The 20,257-nt window shown below is 35.5% G+C and overlaps 1 protein-coding gene across 1 annotated transcript in view; it reads right to left on the reverse strand.

Annotated features, from left to right (window-relative positions):
- Nucleotides 1-20,257, reverse strand: part of BAZ1A (bromodomain adjacent to zinc finger domain, 1A) — a 106,474-nt gene that overhangs the window by 37,182 nt on the left and 49,035 nt on the right. Inside the window, 10 exon segments of the mRNA XM_014538620.1 lie at nt 777-890; nt 1,142-1,307; nt 2,742-2,966; nt 3,083-3,178; nt 7,983-8,129; nt 9,400-9,538; nt 10,733-10,828; nt 12,726-12,892; nt 13,590-13,689; nt 17,177-17,311. Coding sequence (XP_014394106.1) covers nt 777-890; nt 1,142-1,307; nt 2,742-2,966; nt 3,083-3,178; nt 7,983-8,129; nt 9,400-9,538; nt 10,733-10,828; nt 12,726-12,892; nt 13,590-13,689; nt 17,177-17,311 — 1,385 coding nt within the window.

Raw genomic sequence — 20,257 nt, forward strand, 5'->3', positions numbered from 1 at the left:
AACTGTCAGCTGATTTCTCAACAGAAACTATGCAGGCCAGAAGGGAGTGGCAAGAAATATTCAAAGTGATGAATAGCAAGAACCTACAGCCAAGATTACTCTACCCAGCAAAGCTATCATTTAGAGTTGAAGTTCAGATAAAGAGCTTCACAGACAAGAAAAAGCTAAAGGAGTTCATCACCACCAAACCAGTATTACATGAAATGTTGAAGGGTATTCTTTAAAAAGAGGAAGAAGAAAATGATAAAAAAAATATGAACAACAAAATGATAACAAATACATACCTATCAATAATTGAATCTAAAAATCAAAATAAACGAATAAGAAATCTAATGAACAGAATAAACTGGTGAATAAAATAGAATCAGAGGCACGGAAATGGAACAGACTGACGATTCTCCGAGGGAGGGGGGCGGGGAGGTAGGAAGAGATTAAACAAAGATCTTATATGCATATATGCATTACCTATGGACTTAGACAATTAGGGTGGCAAAGGCCTGGGGCGGGGCGGGAACCAGGTGGAGGTGGGCAATGGGGGGAAAAAAGAGGGAAATCTGTAATAATCTCAACAATAAACATAAAACACACACAAGCAAAAACCACATAACACATATACTAAGGGCTGTCTATACTAGGTAACTTTCATAGGCTCACAACACAGTTATTGTGTCTATAGAATATTAGTTTTCTAAAAATTCTGAAAGCGTTTTAGAGTTCAAGGTGTTGATTTTTATTCTTTATGGATAGCAAGATGAACAGTGTAATTCAAAGCATACCCAATTGACATATCTGCAGCTGAATTTCTTTGCTCATCTTCCTTCAGTTTTTCTTGTTTTTCTTTCATTTTTTGTTCTTGCTCCTTAAGTTTCTCTGCCTTCCTTTTACGAATTCTGAAAGTAAAAAAAAAAATTATAGTCTATCAGATGTTTTTAACTTTTAGTATCTTGCCATTAATCATCAAATTAGTCATGCAAACGTTATCACAAAACCAATAATGTAGCAATCCATTTATAATCTCTTAGTAAAGCCAGAAAAGATCAGTGTGAGCCAATGTCATATTACAGCCCTATGTGAAATATGGTTCTAGATGCAAAAACATAAATAGCTTTCATTGGCACAACTGACAATAATTGTCTCTTACCTAGCAGCTGCTTCTTCCCGTTCTTTTCGGTGTTGTTCTGCTTTTAACTCCCGGAACTCCTGCTTGGCCTGTCGTAATATATCAACATAATCTTCAATAAAATCCCTAGTAGAAACTAGGGTCAGTAGTTTCCCACAGAGAGCATGAAGTATCTTCATTTTTTCTCCTGTCAAAAATTGGTAAATAACTTCTGTATTATCAATGACAAAAAAGAAATTATGCTTGAAAAATTTTAATTTGTGGTGCAATGTGAAAATGTTTAAGAATGAATAAGGGAAAGTCTCTTAAGATCATACATGTAAATGGCATGTCTTCAGAAAAAAGCAACATTGAGTCAAATTTAACAGTTATGTGCTATATAAGGCATTTCAAATACTAATGACTACCTCATATACTAGTGAAATAGACATGACAAAAAATTTTTTTTAATCCTCACCTGACCTGAGGATATTTTTCCATTGATTTTTTTTTAGAGAGAGTGGAAGGGAGGGGGAGAGACACAGAGAGAGAAACATTGATGTAAGAGAGACACATGATTGTCTCCCATACGGGGCCCCAGTCGGGGCCGGTGATAGAGCCTGCAAACTGAGGTATGTGACCTTGACCAGAATCGAATCCATGACCCTTTGGTCCATGGATAGATGCTCTATCTACTGAGCCAAACTGGCTATGGCATGGATAAACTTCTAACTACAAAGAATTATTTTTCAAGTTTTAATTTTTAGGCTCATATATAAAGTTCAAATCAAAACTAAATTATAATCCATGAATTTTCTTTAAAACGGCAATAGGTAAATTGCTACTCTGAAAAGACCGCTCAGAAACACTAGCATAAATTATAAAAACTATATGAATGGTAGGAATTAAAGTCCTCTATGTTCTGTTTTCTTCATCATATAAAATTAAACTCTATATATTTGTATATTACAATTTTTTTATTTTAAAAGGCAGTGAAAAGTAACTAATTTTTATACTATTTCTCAAACCTCAAACACTTATTCAAGCAAGTGTTGGAATTTAGTAGTTACAGCTTAAACTTCTGATATACTAATAAAAATGAAAGCTAATTCTCACTTATCCTTTTAAACTTAGTAGATTCAGTAGACAAATCAAAAAAATTTAAATAGAAAACCCATATAAAAGAGAAAAGAAAATCCTAAATAATTAAAGATAATATGAACAATAGTAGTTTCAACATATGTCACTATTGGTATTCCAACACTTTTTTTAAAAAAAATATATATTTTATTGATTTTTTACAGAGAGGAAGGGAGAGGGATAGAGAGTTAAAAACATCGATGAGAGAGAAACATCGATCAGCTGCCTCCTGCACACCTTCTACTGGGGATGTGCCCGCAACCAAGGTACATGCCCTTGACCAGAATCAAACCTGGGACCCTTCAGTCCGCAGGCCGACGCTCTATCCACTGAGCCAAACCGGTCAGGGCCCAACACTTTTTTTTTTAAAGACTGTATTTTCTCTTTCTCTTTTAAAACTACTTATCATCTAAAATATCTCATTAGCTAGTTTTCTGGGTGTAAGAGACATAAGAGAGTAGAAAGTGGAAAGGTTATACAAATTCCAACTTGCAAAGTTTACCTGGTGTCAAATCATAAACTGAAGTGCTTGACAGTTTCTTCACTAAACTGGGATTGCTTAAACGAAGCTCCATACAGGCATCATCTGTAGCATCAAATCCTCCTCGTTTTTGATATCTGTACTTTGCATTTGCTGATGTTACATCAGCACCTGAAGCTAAGATGTGCAGTCTGAGGATTTCAGAAAGGGTGCAGCTATCAAGATCCAAACTTTTCAAACTGCAGCCTATAGTTAAAAATGAAAATAGTCATTTAGGATGTAAACCATAAATCCTCAGCAATGTAAAATGTACCTTTATAAAATTAAAAATAAAAAGCCAATAAAAAAAAGCCCACACATACCCTGGTGCAACTGGGGCCAAGCAGCTGCCAAAGATGCAACTGCAGACAGTGCAGATTTTGTGGGGTCTGCATCTTCATCCAAAGCCTCTGTTAAATCTTTAAGGAAATAAATACTTTATTCTAGTGCAAATCAAAGCTGGAATATTTGGGAACAATGCCCTTTCACAATGATGAAACAGCAAACAGCTTAATATTCACAAACCTCAAAAGAACCAACACTAGGTACAAGCATCATTTATATTCTGCCTACTCTCCACCTAAAACTCTAAATCCTGCGACATGCACTACATATTAATATTTTCCTTACTTAACATAGAGAAGACAACTTCCAAGTTACCAGCAACATGCACATACACCTTCCAAAAAAAGGTAAAATACACTTGAAAATGAAAAACAAATCATTCACTCAATATAACTTTGGAAAATACTACTTTGAAAATCAAAATCCACTTGAAAATATCCAATCTTTAAAAAAAATATATATTTTACTGATTCAGAGAGGAAGGGAGAGGAAAAGTGAGATAGAAACATCAATGATGAGAGAGAATCATTGATCAGCTGCTTCCTGCATGCCCCACACTGGAGATTGAGCCCACAACCTGGGCATGTGCCCTGACAGGAAATCGAACCATGATCTTCTGGTTCATAGGTTGATGCTTTCAACCACTCTGCCACACCAGCTGACGAAGATATCCAATCTTTTTTAAATATCTTAAGATTGAATCATAACAAAGTATAGGTTGTAACCATCACAAAACCAGCAAAGAAAAAGAGCTAAAAGAGTTTAAAGACAGCACTGCTGTCACTTAACCATTGATTTATCCTATACATTTAAATTTTGCTTTGATTTTGAAAACTCTCCAATCTAAAAAACAATAGGAAGATTTTCCTGTATTTTCTAAGTAAATTGCTTTAGCTTTGAAAACAGTGCTTAGCTTACAAATAGGACTAATGAGCAAATCAACAAGCACAAATGTATTTAGAGCATATATAATTATTTCTAATTGTAATACAGAGATGACAAAAAATTAAAGTGTCAACTATGAAAAACTTTAAGCTTACAAAACTTAAGCCTATGTCACAGTACAGTGGACCCAGCTTCAGACTCAGAATCAGATCATGTATAGTCTAGTCTTAGGCTTCTGCAGTCAGTCTCTAGTTCTTCTTTATGTAGTCTTTAGAAAAGTTACTTAATTGGTTTCTTTTTTCTGGATGCGGTAAGTCTAGATCAGCAGTTTTCAAATTATTTCTTGGAAGTCCATTATAAAAGAGATAAAATATGCCCTTGTTAAAGTAGGGTTATGGAGATGACAATCCTGCACATTCATCTTTCCAACTCTCCTGCAGTGGCACCAAGGAACCCCTGTACAACCTGAAGGATTAGTTTGGAAAATTCCTAGGCTAAACTGGTTCTGTGATTCATTAACTTTCTACTATATGATTTCCTTCCCAAAGTTCACAAGCTCACAAAATAAACCTTAGAAAACAGAACTGCTGTCCTTTACTAAAGGAAAAAGGCAGCTCTGATATCCTGTCTGATTACAATCATTGATAATTTCATGGCACTTAAGAATAAACAATACCACTCAGGAGAAATTACCTGACTAAATTTTACATATATGCAGAACTTCTTACCAAGCCACGAATCACAGACTTTATATTCTTCCTCTCCAGGAAAATACTAGACCTAAAACTTTTTCAATTTCCATTCTACTTAAAGCCAAATAAACAAAATTAATAGGCACTGTAAAATTAACAACAGTCCTAGTTGTGAGCTGTAAAAGTGTATTGGCTGTCTTCCTTTGAAGCAATCATACACTCAACCTACTATTTAAAGGCTTAGGAAATGGACAACCAATAAAATAACAATTTACTTTTAATTGTGTTATATTAGCATGTAAAATATTACTTAACTCAATTTATTTACCAAATGGTACTCTCCAGAAACTTTAAATATCACTCTAGGAAGCAGTTGCCAACCTTTCGGACCTCACGAACCACCAGAGGTCTGCAGACCCCCGGTTGGCGATCGCTGCTCTAAGATTTGCTTAGAGCTGGTCTTCTGGGTACATCATACCAAGAGAATCTACACTTGAACTTTATGTGTTATGGCTATCTAAAAGATACTCTTATATCATAGTAAACTAGAATTATGTACATAACATTCCAACACCAAACAACAGACAAAACTATTCTATACTAGAGGCCTGGTGCATGAAAAGCCATGCACTGGAGGGGGGAGGTGGTCCTCAGCCTGGCCTGCCCCCTCTCACAGTGCGGGAGCCTCAGGGGCGGGAGGCGATGCCCCCATCATACCTCTGCTGCTGCCGCTGCCGGCAGCGCAAGCCTCGGCCAGGCCTGGTTACCTGAGCCTCAGGCAGCCCTGGGCAGCTGGGCAGCCAATATCTGAGGCTTGTCTGTGCCTCAGGCTGGCCCTGTCGGCTGGGGAACTGAGGGGACTGGGTGCTGCCATCTTCTGGCTGTGGGGGCTGCCATCTTTGAGGGCGTGGCAGTCAATTAGCATATTCCCTCCTTATTGGCTGTGGGCACTGCCATCTTTGTGATGGTGTGAGGGTCAATCAGCATATTCCCGATTTATTAGATAGGATAAGGAGGATACTCTTATTCCTATGCTCTGAAGGGCTTTCAAGTTTATGATGTAATATTAAAGTGAGGAATAGATATTTTTAATATAAGATTTTAAAAACTGCTGGTAAAAACTTCCAAGATTTGATATAATAGAGAAGAGGGGCAAAGTGATTAGATCTTCTTGAATACAGATAAATTTATGGCCATGCTAGGGAAACAAATATTCAAAATTTCATCTTCTTTGCCCTTATAGCATTGCCAGAGTTTGTATCCCATCACTTTCTTATTAGCTATGTGTCTTTAGGCAAATTAATTAAACTCCTTAAGTCTAAGTTTCTTTATATGTAAAAGGCAGAAAATAATCATATCTACCTCATCAAGGGTGACAAGGAGGATTACATGAAATAATGCATATATAATATTTATATCACTTATTATCTATGTAATCTTCAGTAAATAATCTCAGTGAACCTGTTTTCTCGTCACTAGGATAAATTCATATTTTTCTCTTCTGCCCAATTTCCCCCTTTCTGGAAATAGCAGGAAAATACCTTACTATTAAGACCAGCTAAAGAGGAAGCAAGAGAATATTCAATCCCATATATGACTATTCCATTGCTTTAGGAAAACTGCGGAAAGGCTTTTTTGTTACTGAATGGGAGGACTAAATGAAAGATACCTGGGGGAACAATCTAGGGCTCTTATAGAAACTGAAATAACTATATAAAATGTGATGAAAAATAATAAGGAAGCGAGAGAAAGGTGAAAAATGCCCAAGTATGTTTTTTACCTTCCCTAACATTTAAATAAATATTTTCAAAAGGAGCATTACAACCTTTATTTAATGGCCAATACTTATTTAGAGACCTTACATTTATATGTATAGACAGCTCTACAAAGGAGTAGAGCTATAGAAATTACAGATCAAACAAATCATGAAAACAAAATATAATGACAATACAAATATCAACAGTCACATATATTTTCCCTTTACACAGGGGATTTTCCAACAAAATTTTCTTGTCACCCACTTTTTGTCATCGGGATTTCATCTGCTTCAATTCCTGAATTAAATACTACAGTTTTATGTCCTGTATTAAGGTCAGAACTTGGTCAATAACCCTGTTATGTTATTGGTGATCAAGGCAACTAATGGCTACAAGAATGAATATGTGCTACATTGTCTGTCTTAGATAATCCATCTTTAGTATTGGTGCACGTCATCTTAGATAAACTTTAGATGTTTTAAAAATGGATTTACCCTTCTATCTTCCCTTTCGTAGAATCTCATTTAATTGACTAAGTTATCTGTGATGACAACAGGGACCACATTGCTAAAATGGCCTTGATAAGGGATCTATGGTGATTAGCACTCAAGCTATAGAATATATTTTACTTGAACTCAGGCTATAAAACCCAAAAGCAACCAACATTGTATGCATACTCATCATTATCCTGTTGCTCCCAGGACCAGCATAAAGGAAAATGAGCTCAAATTATCTAAGGCCAGAAATACTATTTGAATGGAGGAATTTCCTACCTTTTTGTACCAAGATTCTGCTATCAAGATGTCTCCCAAGTTATTTCTTATTGTGAATTTGTATGCAATACATTAGTGTTGTTTAATAAAGCTTTTGATCCTAAATCTCATAGGTGGCAAAGTTCACAGAGAGTATTATTTAGGAAGCCAAATCAATCTCTTAATATGGCTTAACAATTCCTCTGATTGAGGAAAATCCTGAACAAAATATTAAAAATAAAAAAGGGTTTATCCAAGAATTATCCCTACATTAATATGTGCCACACATTGACTCCAGATATTTAGGTACACAAAATTTAAAGAGCAAGATTTTTAGTTCAAACTAAGTAGCGAAATTAAAAAAATTAAATTTTACTTAACTCTGATCTTAAAACTGTCAGATCTGAAATGAAATCAGCAGTAGTATTTTCAATTTAAGGTATTAATAACAACAGTAAAAGTATTTCCTTAGGTGGGGCAAAACAGTGCAACTAGCAGAATCTCTTGGAATTACAGATACTAGTCAATGAAATCTGTAATGATACTATATCATAGGAGGAATCTAATGGAATAAAAAGCAAGATAGATCAGGGAGAAAATATTTTCAAGGTCATCAGACACAGGATACATCAAAAGAAAGGTTTTATAAAACAACTGATATTGCATTCCTAGTATATGACTCAAGAATTTGGTAACTTGAACAACTATGTAAGCAAGATAATTTTAAAATAACCTTCAAAAATGAGTATCACTACAAAGCCACTACCAATCAACAATAATATGAATTCTGACCTTTGGTGTCAGCATCAGTTATTTGCTCTTTGGCAACTTCCTCTTCTTCTTCAGCTATCGCCTGGAAGATGGCAGTCAGGAAGAAAAAAAGCAATTCACATAGTGGGCCTTCACTGTCATTTCCTACAAGAGCTTCCTCTAACACTTCTGTGAATAAAATGTTTAAAATCAATTTAAAGTTCTGTTCATGTACTGAAAAAAATCAACTCCAATGGAATAATAAACATTTCAATCAACAATAGCCTATGTAACTATTTTTAAAATGCCCATTTATCAAAGTAGAGCCAAGCATTATCTATGGTAAAATAAAAACCCCCAATTATAATGATTATTATAAATTCCAATAAAATCATAAGCCCAAATCACCACATTCAAGAAAGCCAAATTAGACTCAGTAGATCAATACAATATTTCACCTAAGTTTAAACTTGAGGTGTAAATTAAGATACATCTTTAAAATTATGATTTTACTCTAATTTGAATAACAATGTAAAGATTTGTTATTGTTGCCCCACTGTTCTTAAGAGCTATGTGGGACATTACTTTTACCAAATAGTGCAAAGGAGAGGTAATCAAGATTAGGTGTAACCCTAGTATCAAATCCAAGTCATAAATGTCTCTCATCAAATTCATCTTACCTAAACCAGCATTATTTAGTCCTGTAACAATGACTCATACCTCACCTAGCTCAGAAAGAGAAATTTAGGGAATGTAAAGGCCCTCGTGGAGAATACACTCTTATTGAAATAAGAGTGACGTTATAATTCTGTCTTTGAGGTCTTTAGTTGGATCTTAAGACATTATTTTACCATTTCACAGGAGAAGATCCAAAATAGGAGCCAAAGCTCTAATCATAGTAAGTTAGCTCTTAAAAATGAAGTTCATACAAATTAAAGAATGTAAGTACAGAGGCAAAGCAGAATCACAAATTAAAGGTAGGCATCAACTTGTTTTCAAATATGACTGATGTCAATTTCTTCCTTCCTTGCACTTACTTACCAAGCCACTCTCAAGAAGTGAAGTCTATTCTTTCACCCCCTTGAATACCAGCAGGCCTGACCAATGGAATAGGGCAGAAATAGGGCTTGCCAGTTCCAGGCCTCGAATTTAAGAAGGCTGGCAGTTTCTGTGTCCTGACTCTTGGAGCCCTCAGTTGACACATAAGAAGTATAGGCTACTCTGATGGAGTGGGATGCATGTGGAGGAGTGCCAAGGCACCAAACATGCATGTAAAGAAGCCATCTTGAACATGTAGCCAGGTAAGCCTTGAGATGATTCCATTTCCAGCCACTGTCTGACAGTAACTAGAGAGGACTAGAGAGGTAGGTCCACTGATTCCACAGAACTTGAGAGATAATAATTTGTTCTTTAAAGCCACTAATTTTAGGGTGAACTATAACACAACAAAAGCACTTGCCTAGGGTTACTCCCTCAGGAAATTCATCTTGAAGATCAAAAAGTTCCCCAAATGCATTAAGGAACTCTAATACCATCAGAGCATCACCAAAGATTTCAGGAGGTAGTCTAGTTTTCACTGGAGTTGGTTCTGGAAGTTCCTGCAAGATTAAACAATTTATGTAACTATTTGAATCAAGTGTAGGAAGTTGTAAAAAGTAGATATGATATACTCTTTACCAAATAAGAATTATTTCATGTAACTAGTGGTTCTCAACCCTGAATGTTTTCAACAATCACCTTTAGAACTTTTAAAATTACAGATGTTCTGGCCTTATTCCAACTTTACTAAACCAGTTTCTAAGTATTTTTTCCTTCACCAAATTAAGAACATAACTTTAGGTTGAAGTGTATTTCTGACTACATTTTCTAGTTAAGAGGAACTTTTAACCTAGATTCTGAGGTCAAGACAGTTGTATCAGTATTATCTTCAATATGGGATCTCCTTAAGATATGGAACAGAATTAATCTGCCACCTACTGACTTAGAAATGTTTTCTTATACACTGAGCTGAATGAGCTTGGTTTGAATATTGTGATCATTTCTGGAGACAGAAATAATTTTTTTTAATCCTCCCCTGAGGATATACTTTCATTGATTTTAAAGAGAGAGGAATGGGGGTGGGGGAAGAGAGAAAAATCAAAATGAGAAACATCGATCAGATAGATTGATTGCCTCCCATAGGCACCGTGACTGGGGATCAAACTTGCAACCCTCTGGTGTACAGGATGATGCTCCAACCAACTGAGCCACCTGGCCAGGGCATGGAAGAATTCTTTATCTAGCAATCAAGCTAAAAATGTATGCCTGGTCCCACTGGTTATTAGATTATCAAGTATCACATGATTGACCAATTATTCTGCAGGATAAAAATCATTATTGCCCAGCCAGTGTGGCTCAGTGGTTGAGTGCCAACCTATGAACCAGGAGGTCACGGTTAGATTCCTGGTCAGGGCACATGCCCAGGTTGCGGGCTCAATCCCCAGAAGGGGGTGTGCAGGAGGCAGCCTATCAATGATTTCTCTCATAATTGATGTTTCTCTCTCTCTCTCTCTCTCTCTCTCTCTCTCATTCCCTTCCTCTTTAAAATAAATAAAAATATATTTTAAAAAAATCATTATCAAAGCTTGTTAGGAAATGCTACCTTGAAACTCTAAATATAGCATTTGCTCAACTATTTCCTCTCAGTTAAATATAAAGAGGCCATTATTAATAAGAAAGAAATATTTCATCAACAAAGCCACATAGGGCACAAAGAACATGGGTGTGTGAAACATCACATAACATACTTATACCTTAAGATCATCACATTCCATATCTTCTCTAGGTTTATTCCACTGTTTTAAGTGTTCTATATATTTTCGCTTTTCTTCACGTAACTTCTCTCTTTCCTAGAACAAAAGGTTAATAGAAATTCTTATAAGAAATTCATAAGGCAGCATCAGTATCATCTGGAAACTGGTAAAAATACAAATACTTGGGCCCTACCCCAGATCTACTGAATCAGGAACTCTGGGGTTGGGCCCCAACAATTAATGTTTTAAGAAGTCTTTCTAGTGATTTTTTATGCATGCTAAAGTGTTAGAACCACTGATCAAAACAATGCCTATCTGACATAACTGCTACAAAGACGGAAAATGTCCAACACAGTAGTGCTTAGATAAGTATTAATTCAACCTGGCTCTGCTATAGCAGCTCTCCCCATACTTCAAATCAATTAGATCCTGACAAAGTCGGTAACAAATTATTAGAGTACCTAAAATAAAACCTCCCCTTATATTTGCAATATACTTGTCATTTTCAAGATTCTTTTAAATTTGACAGACTAGAGATACACAGAGGGAGCAGTAAGTAAGAGCAATATTAGAATACAGTTGGTAAATTTCTCTTTCTTTTTAATACAGGCCATTTCTCTTGCTCACTTTTGAAACCCTTACTTCTTGGTTCTGATATTTGAAACTGCAAGATAAATACTGACACTAAAAAAGTCTCCAATAAAGCACAGTATATTTTATTATAATTTTTCCAATAAATGTTTAATATGTGTTAACATTTTCCCTTTGAAATTTAGAAACACCAAAGGTAAACAGATGTGCACTTATCAAACTTTCAACATAAAACGACTAGATGGTTACAGAACTTAACTGTGCTTTGAGTAATCTGCTGAAATAAGTCATTCCCCCACTACAACATAACTCCTATAGGATGTAACAGGATGGGTAATCTCATCACTATTGCTGAGTGTAAATAACACAATATGTTTGCTAAACAAATACCCATGTACATGTATAGAAAGTTTTAAAAATGTTCTTACCCTTTGACCCATTATTCTACTTCTACAAATTTATCCAGGAACATAATCCATAAAAAGGAAATTTGTTCACAAATTTGTATAGAATATCATTATTCATGGGCCAAAAATTATAATCCACTTAACTACATCTATCTGATTAACTATTAAGCAGTCACTAAGAATTCCACCTTACTTAATTTAATAACATGAAGAAATGTTTATAATGTTAAATAAAAGAGTACACAAAATTATAAATGCTGGATCTCTTTTTTAAGGTCCAGAATAAAGATTAGAAATAAATTAACCGAAGTGTTAACAATGCTATCTCTATATGTTACCATTTAGATTACAAGTGTTTTTTGATCTCTGCCTTTTCGGAATGAACATGTATTAGGTACCCCTGCAATGGCCTATGGAAATAATCCATAGAACTTCAGGCAATTTAATAAGCACTGTGTATGACATGATTATTCAAGGCTACCTGTGAGTATCTCAGAAAACCAGTGACTATTACTACCTTTGGAAAAACCAGCTATAGAATTCTCTAAGGAGTATCTACCACTAAAGATTATAATAAAGATTTACTGAAATGTTCTTATTATTCTTTAAGGAGAATAACAACTCTGTAATAATTCTTGTTGAGTCAGATTTTATTGTATTTTTCTAACTATGTATTTTACTTTTAAAGGTTTTACTCATGCCTGGCCGGTGTGGCTCAGTGGTTGAGTGACACCGTTCCTGGTCATGCCAGGGTTGTGAGCTTGATCCTGTGTGTGTGTGTGTGTGTGTGTGTGTACATATGTTGAACTTCAAATAATTCATTAAATTTTTCAAATCAAAAGGGAGGTAAATCAATATTGTTTATCAGTGCTCTATACACAATTATAAATGTAAATGCAAATGGTAAAGGAACTTGAAAATTAACCAGGAATTCAAATGTGTAAAGCACTATTAACTATATGTACAGGGCATAGCTAATATATTTAAATGAATACCTTTTCTCTTTCTATTTTAAGCCTTTCTTTTTCTTCTTTTTTCTTCATTCTCTCTTCTTCAACAATTTTTTTCAACTCTTCCTTCTTTTTCTCTTTATCTTCCCTTTCTTTTTTCTTTGCTTCTAGGGCATCTGCTTTTTCTCTTTTTAATTTAGCCTTTTCAAAAGCTGTGAAGAAGGTCAAAGTTAGAACTGCACACAGACAAAAAAACAACGTATTTTGTAATGTAACATAAAAATCCTGAAATAATTTAAGGTTAAATTAGATAAGCAGAGATACACAGGGGTTACAAATTCCTGAAGGGAGCCAGCAGGTGATTAAAACCAAAAAAGCAAGTTGGCTGGGCTTAAGATAAACTATTGCAGTGGGACAAACATTTACCTGCTTTTAAAAGCCCTGCTACTCAAAGTGTGGTCCTAAGAGCAACAGCCAGGTTATCACCTTCTTAGAAATGCACAATCTCTTCTGTCACACACAACTACCAATTTAGAATCTTTGTTTGTAATACTGTTCCCAAGTGATTCATATGCACAGTCAAGTTTGGGAAGCCATGTTTTATAAGGCTGTGGGACTGAAACAAAATGGCCCAAAACAGTTTGTAACCTCTAGAAACTCCAAGTTGTGCTTAATTCAGCATTAGGTCAGTTTAACATGGGATACGCTATACCTTGAAATAGATTTAAGATAAGCAGAGTTCTCATTTATCATAAAAATCAATAGATACTTAAAGGAAAAAAACAACAACCTGATTTATGCTTTTTAAAGACCCCAGAAATATGCATTTTTAGAAACACCCCCCACCGGGCACAGAGAAGTATTCTTTCCTGTATCTAATCAGATTTTGGACAGAATGTTAAAACTCACCCAGTGATTTCATTTCTTCTTGTTTCAAAAGTTTGTCTCTTTCTTTAGTAGCTTTATTCCTATAATTTCCAATAGTCTGTTTATTAGCAAGACTGGCCTCCTAAAAAACAAACCAAGAAACTAAGGTTGTAGAACCACAACTTCTACAAACTGACAGTCTGCCTTGTTTTTACAGTAAGAAAAACAAAATATTGAATAGCCCTCCTCAATTATACTTTCTTTGTATTAAAATGAGGTTTTACTAAAGCATAACTGAACTTTAAGTGGCACAACAAATTGATGTTTCTCTCTCTCTTCCTAAAATCAATAAAAATATTTGCATAAAAGTAAAACTATACTTATTAGGATACCATTAATCCCATATAATAAAAGTGTAATATGCAGATCGACTGAACAGCGGAACACCCAGTCGGCGGGGGGCGGGGCTGGTGAGCAGGTGGCGCCAGGCCAGCCAAGGCGCATGCCAGTGGGCAGAGGGAGGGAACGGCGATGGGTGGGGGGCGGCAACCAGCGGTGGCGGAGGGGTGATGTGGGGGTGGGGCAGCACCGTCCCCTGATCAGCCCATCCAGTTGCCTCCAGCAGAGGGAGGCCAGGTGATGGCGTCAGCAGGGTGGTGGGGGCAGCACCATCCCCTGATCAGCCCAGATGCAACAGCATAGTGGTAGAGTGATGGGGGTGGCGCCGTTCCGGACACCCCCTGAGGACTCCCGGACTGTGAGAGGGCACAGGCTGGATAGAGGGACCCCCACTCCAGTGCATGAATTTTCTTGTACTGGGCCTCTAGTAACATTTTAATTCAATATCTGTATACTCTATTGTGTGCTCACCACCCAAAGTCTAGCTTCCTTTGTTACCATATATTTGACACCCTTTACCTAATTCACTTCTGGTAACCACCATTCTGTTGTCTATATCTATGATTTTCTTTTTGTTTTGTTAGTTTACCTTACTTTTTGTTTTATATTCCACTTAATAAGTTGTTGTCCTTTTCAGTCTGACTTATAACTGCATTTTTAATAACCCTAATCATAGTATCATAGTAACTTTTAATAACTTTAATCATCATACTAATTCTGTAGTCTACAAATTAGTCCAAAAATCTTCCAGAAAAAACAACTGGTAACCTATAAAGGGAGACTTAAGAAAATATGCACTAGATAAAAAAAAAAAAAATCCTTATAAACTAGATGGTATAGACATCAACTATGTAAGAGGTAGAGAAAAGACATGTCAGAAACATTCTGTGGCTAATGTTAAAATATGTCGTTTATTTCTACTTTATTTCTTGCGAAAATAATGTCTCTAGCCTGCTTTACTATCTCATATATATTAAATACTCTTTATGTTTCAATACTATCATTTATTCCCTCTATTTCTTCCTGGTTTACATTTTAATAATTGCTTATATGCTTGCTTCCATTGTATTAAATTCCTGTGGCATGAGAGCCATGTCTAAAATTCACACCTGAAGCTTCTACAAACCTCACTGCTGGGCAGTTATCACCATATAGTACACACATTTTCTCTGTGTGTAAAGGAATGTGTTCCTTCCTACAGGCTATGGAGGTGGGGGAGCTAAACAATACTTGATTTTAAATAGTTTTATTCAGAGCTACAAGGTAGTTTTTATCTATTCTCTACTTACCTGACTAATAGATATTCGTTTGGGTGGTCTCCCTCTTCTCCTGCTAGCAGTACTGAAGAGAAAGGTGGGTGGATCATCAGGGAAAAAATAAGAAAAATCTTGGTCTGCTATTTTATATGTTGAAAGAGAGGATGCCTTCATAAAAAACAACAACATAGGATACAATAACACATTAGTAAACCACAAGTGGATATCCTCTAACATATCATATGACTAACATATTAGGCCAGGCCCAGAACATTAAAACTTCTTGTGCTATTATGAAGTAATATATATATTAGTTAGTTTACTTTCTCCTTTAAAAAAAACTGCATAATTAATTAGCTTTACTAGGAAGAAAAACAAAATTGAAATACAATGAATACTCAAGAAGAATGTTTCAACAGTTTCTCGAATTCTAAAACTATTTCAAAATTACATTTACACAAGAATAATTTTTTATTTGCTTTGCTTTTGAATAATTTTGTATGAGGTTTTTTTTCTTTTTTTGTTGTTGTTAATCCTCACCTGAGGATTTTTTCCCATTTATTTTCTTAGAATGGGAGTGGAAGGGAGGATGGGGGGGAGGAAAGGAGAGAGAAATACTGATGTGAGAGATTGGTTGCCTCCTGCACATGCCTGACTAAGGCTGGGCGAAGGGGGGCGTCGAACCTACAACCCAGATAAGTGCTCTCAACCCTTTGGTGCATGGGCTGATGCTCTAACCACTTAGCACACCGGTTAGGCTGTATGAGATTTTCTATGTAAATAAATAATCCATATATTTAACATTAAAATCCATTGTATTAACCAATAAATTTTTCTTAACCATTTCCTAACTGCTAACCATTTAGCTCCCCCCTACCCTGGGGTGATTTTATGTATTGAATTTTAAAGTTGACCTGGATAAAAGCAGAAATACTGACAAATTCCTATAAAGTTTCAACTCAGAATTTTAGTTCAGAGAAATCAATCTCATTTTTATCAGAAGTGGTGTGGTTCTAGAATAACTGATCTGAGGACTCCCGGACTGTGAGAGGGCACAGGCTGGATAGAGGGACCCCCACTCCAGTGCATGAATTTTCTTGTACTGGGCCTCTAGTAACATTTTAATTCAATATCTGTATACTCTATTGTGTGCTCACCACCCAAAGTCTAGCTTCCTTTGTTACCATATATTTGACACCCTTTACCTAATTCACTTCTGGTAACCACCATTCTGTTGTCTATATCTATGATTTTCTTTTTGTTTTGTTAGTTTACCTTACTTTTTGTTTTATATTCCACTTAATAAGTTTTTGTCCTTTTCAGTCTGACTTATAACTGCATTTTTAATAACCCTAATCATAGTATCATAGTAACTTTTAATAACTTTAATCATAGAACTAATTCTGTAGTCTACAAATTAGTCCAAAAATCTTCCAGAAAAAACAACTGGTAACCTATAAAGGGAGATTTAAAAAAATATGCACTAGATAAAAAAAAAAAAATCCTTATAAACTAGATGGTATAGACATCAACTATGTAAGAGGTAGAGAAAAGACATGTCAGAAACATTCTGTGGCTAATGTTAAAATATGTCGTTTATTTCTACTTTATTTCTTGCGAAAATAATGTCTCTAGCCTGCTTTACTATCTCATATATATTAAATACTCTTTATGTTTCAATACTATCATTTATTCCCTCTATTTCTTCCTGGTTTACATTTTAATAATTGCTTATATGCTTGCTTCCATTGTATTAAATTCCTGTGGCATGAGAGCCATGTCTAAAATTCACACCTGAAGCTTCTACAAACCTCACTGCTGGGCAGTTATCACCATATAGTACACACATTTTCTCTGTGTGTAAAGGAATGTGTTCCTTCCTACAGGCTATGGAGGTGGGGGAGCTAAACAATACTTGATTTTAAATAGTTTTATTCAGAGCTACAAGGTAGTTTTTATCTATTCTCTACTTACCTGACTAATAGATATTCGTTTGGGTGGTCTCCCTCTTCTCCTGCTAGCAGTACTGAAGAGAAAGGTGGGTGGATCATCAGGGAAAAAATAAGAAAAATCTTGGTCTGCTATTTTATATGTTGAAAGAGAGGATGCCTTCATAAAAAACAACAACATAGGATACAATAACACATTAGTAAACCACAAGTGGATATCCTCTAACATATCATATGACTAACATATTAGGCCAGGCCCAGAACATTAAAACTTCTTGTGCTATTATGAAGTAATATATATATTAGTTAGTTTACTTTCTCCTTTAAAAAAAACTGCATAATTAATTAGCTTTACTAGGAAGAAAAACAAAATTGAAATACAATGAATACTCAAGAAGAATGTTTCAACAGTTTCTCGAATTCTAAAACTATTTCAAAATTACATTTACACAAGAATAATTTTTTATTTGCTTTGCTTTTGAATAATTTTGTATGAGGTTTTTTTTCTTTTTTTGTTGTTGTTAATCCTCACCTGAGGATTTTTTCCCATTTATTTTCTTAGAATGGGAGTGGAAGGGAGGATGGGGGGGAGGAAAGGAGAGAGAAATACTGATGTGAGAGATTGGTTGCCTCCTGCACATGCCTGACTAAGGCTGGGCGAAGGGGGGCGTCGAACCTACAACCCAGATAAGTGCTCTCAACCCTTTGGTGCATGGGCTGATGCTCTAACCACTTAGCACACCGGTTAGGCTGTATGAGATTTTCTATGTAAATAAATAATCCATATATTTAACATTAAAATCCATTGTATTAACCAATAAATTTTTCTTAACCATTTCCTAACTGCTAACCATTTAGCTCCCCCCTACCCTGGGGTGATTTTATGTATTGAATTTTAAAGTTGACCTGGATAAAAGCAGAAATACTGACAAATTCCTATAAAGTTTCAACTCAGAATTTTAGTTCAGAGAAATCAATCTCATTTTTATCAGAAGTGGTGTGGTTCTAGAATAACTGATAAATCCAAGGGTTTCTCTCCTTTCACCTTGTATTCAGAACTTTTTCACCTTTTTTATCCATGTCCAACTCTAGATTTTTTATTAGCAATTTTGAAGATTATTTTTGTCTAATTGCCAAGATTATCATTCACCCTCCTTCCCTTCCTCCCTCCCTCCCTCCATCTATACACACACACACACACACACACACAATTGATTTTAGAGAGAGGAAGGGGGAGGGATAGAGAGATACAAATATAAATGAGAGAGAGACATAGATCTGCTGCCTCCTGAACACGCCCATGGGGGATCAAGCCCAAAACCGGGGCATGTGCTCTGACCAAGAATTGAACCAGCGAACTCTTGGTTCATAGGTTGATGCTAAACCACTGAACCACACCAGCCAGCCAAGAATTTTCTTTCTCTTGAAGAAAATGTGCCATTTACAAAAATATCTTTCAGGAAATGTGTAAGAATATAATGATACACAACTTCAAATTATTAACAAAACACTTCTATTGGGAATTCAATTTTCTATACAGTTCCATTTTGGCTGGAACATAGCTTTTAACATCTAAAACTCAATTAGTTCTGGCCATCAGAAATCAAGAATCTATTAAGATTTTACACAGATTCCATTAAGATAGTTGTCTACTATCCCACTTAAATAACCCCTGAATATATAGAATTTCCCTGTAAGTATGAATATAAGGCACGTAGTTTCTTTTCAAATATATATATTAAAAGAAGTCAAAATAGGCTTTAATGTATTAATTACTAAGGTTCCTTATTCACAGATAAATACCAGTATCTTTGTGTATTTGCATATTTGCAGGCATTCCTAAAACAGTCTACATTTACCACACTGAATATCACTGTGCTTTGTCGAGGGTGTGTGTGTGTCTCTCTCTGTGTGTGTGTACATGCATGTGCTTGCACCAGATATCCATTAATAATCTTTCATTATACTCTAAGAGAAAAATGTTTACTGTCACCTTAATTTTCATTTATTTATTAAGTAAAGTTGAACTTCATTCCATGTTTATTGAATGCTTACTTTCCTTGGAGAATAACTGCTGATGTCCTTCACTACTTTTTCCAATTGGATTGTTTTTGTTCATTGATATATAAGAGATCTTTGTAAATTAGAGGAATTAGTCAACTGGCTATTTACAATACACATATACAGCTATTCATACATAATATTCACTGACTGCCTACCAAACGCCAGACACTGTTCTAGCCACTTAACACAAGTATCCAAATTGTTAACTTCTTGTAAGCATTATTTTATGTGGCTATCTGATATTCAATGCCATAGATAAAGCATAATTGGGGGGGGGGGCAGGAGCGGAGTGGAGGGGGTCACTGGGGAGAAAAAGGGGACATCTATAGCACTTATTCAACAATAAGACTGGAGGCAGCCAATCAATGATTCTCTCTCATTACTGATGTTTCTTTCTCTCTCTCCCTCTACTTTCCTCTCTGAAATCAATAAGAGAAAAATAAAAAAAGAGAATGCATAACATTAAGATTTGTTTCATTTCTTTCTTTTTTTTTAGTTAACCAAATGTCCCAGATTTATTTTATTTATTTTCCATTGATTTTTAGAAAGAGTAGAAGGAAGGGGAGACAGAAAGATAAATCATAAATGTGAGAGAGACACATTGATTGATTGTCTCCTACATGTGTGTGGGATCAAACATGTAACCCAGGTATGTGCCCTTGACTGGGAATCAAATTCAAGACCCTTTGGTGCAAAAGTCGATGCTCTAAACACTGAGTCACACTGGCAGGGCCCAGTTTTATTTAATAAATACAGCAGGTCTTCGGATTACATCGGACATCGGGAACAACATAACGCGATTTTGGCCGTAAGTTGGAACCCACCTACATAAGCACCTATGTCACTCACATGGAACACATACACAGCAGTAATGAAGTGAAACAATAAAAAAAAATTTAAAAGAAAGATAACAATTCCTGACCTTTACTTGTGGTAAATAAATAATAAAAAACAAAGCAGATATGTACATACGTTGAAATGACAGAACTTTTTTTTTAATAAATGGGAGATGGTGACGTAACCACGAAATGACATACGTCGA

Source organism: Myotis brandtii, unplaced genomic scaffold, assembly GCF_000412655.1.
Source record: "Myotis brandtii unplaced genomic scaffold, ASM41265v1 scaffold194, whole genome shotgun sequence".
Classification (NCBI taxonomy): domain Eukaryota; kingdom Metazoa; phylum Chordata; class Mammalia; order Chiroptera; family Vespertilionidae; genus Myotis; species Myotis brandtii.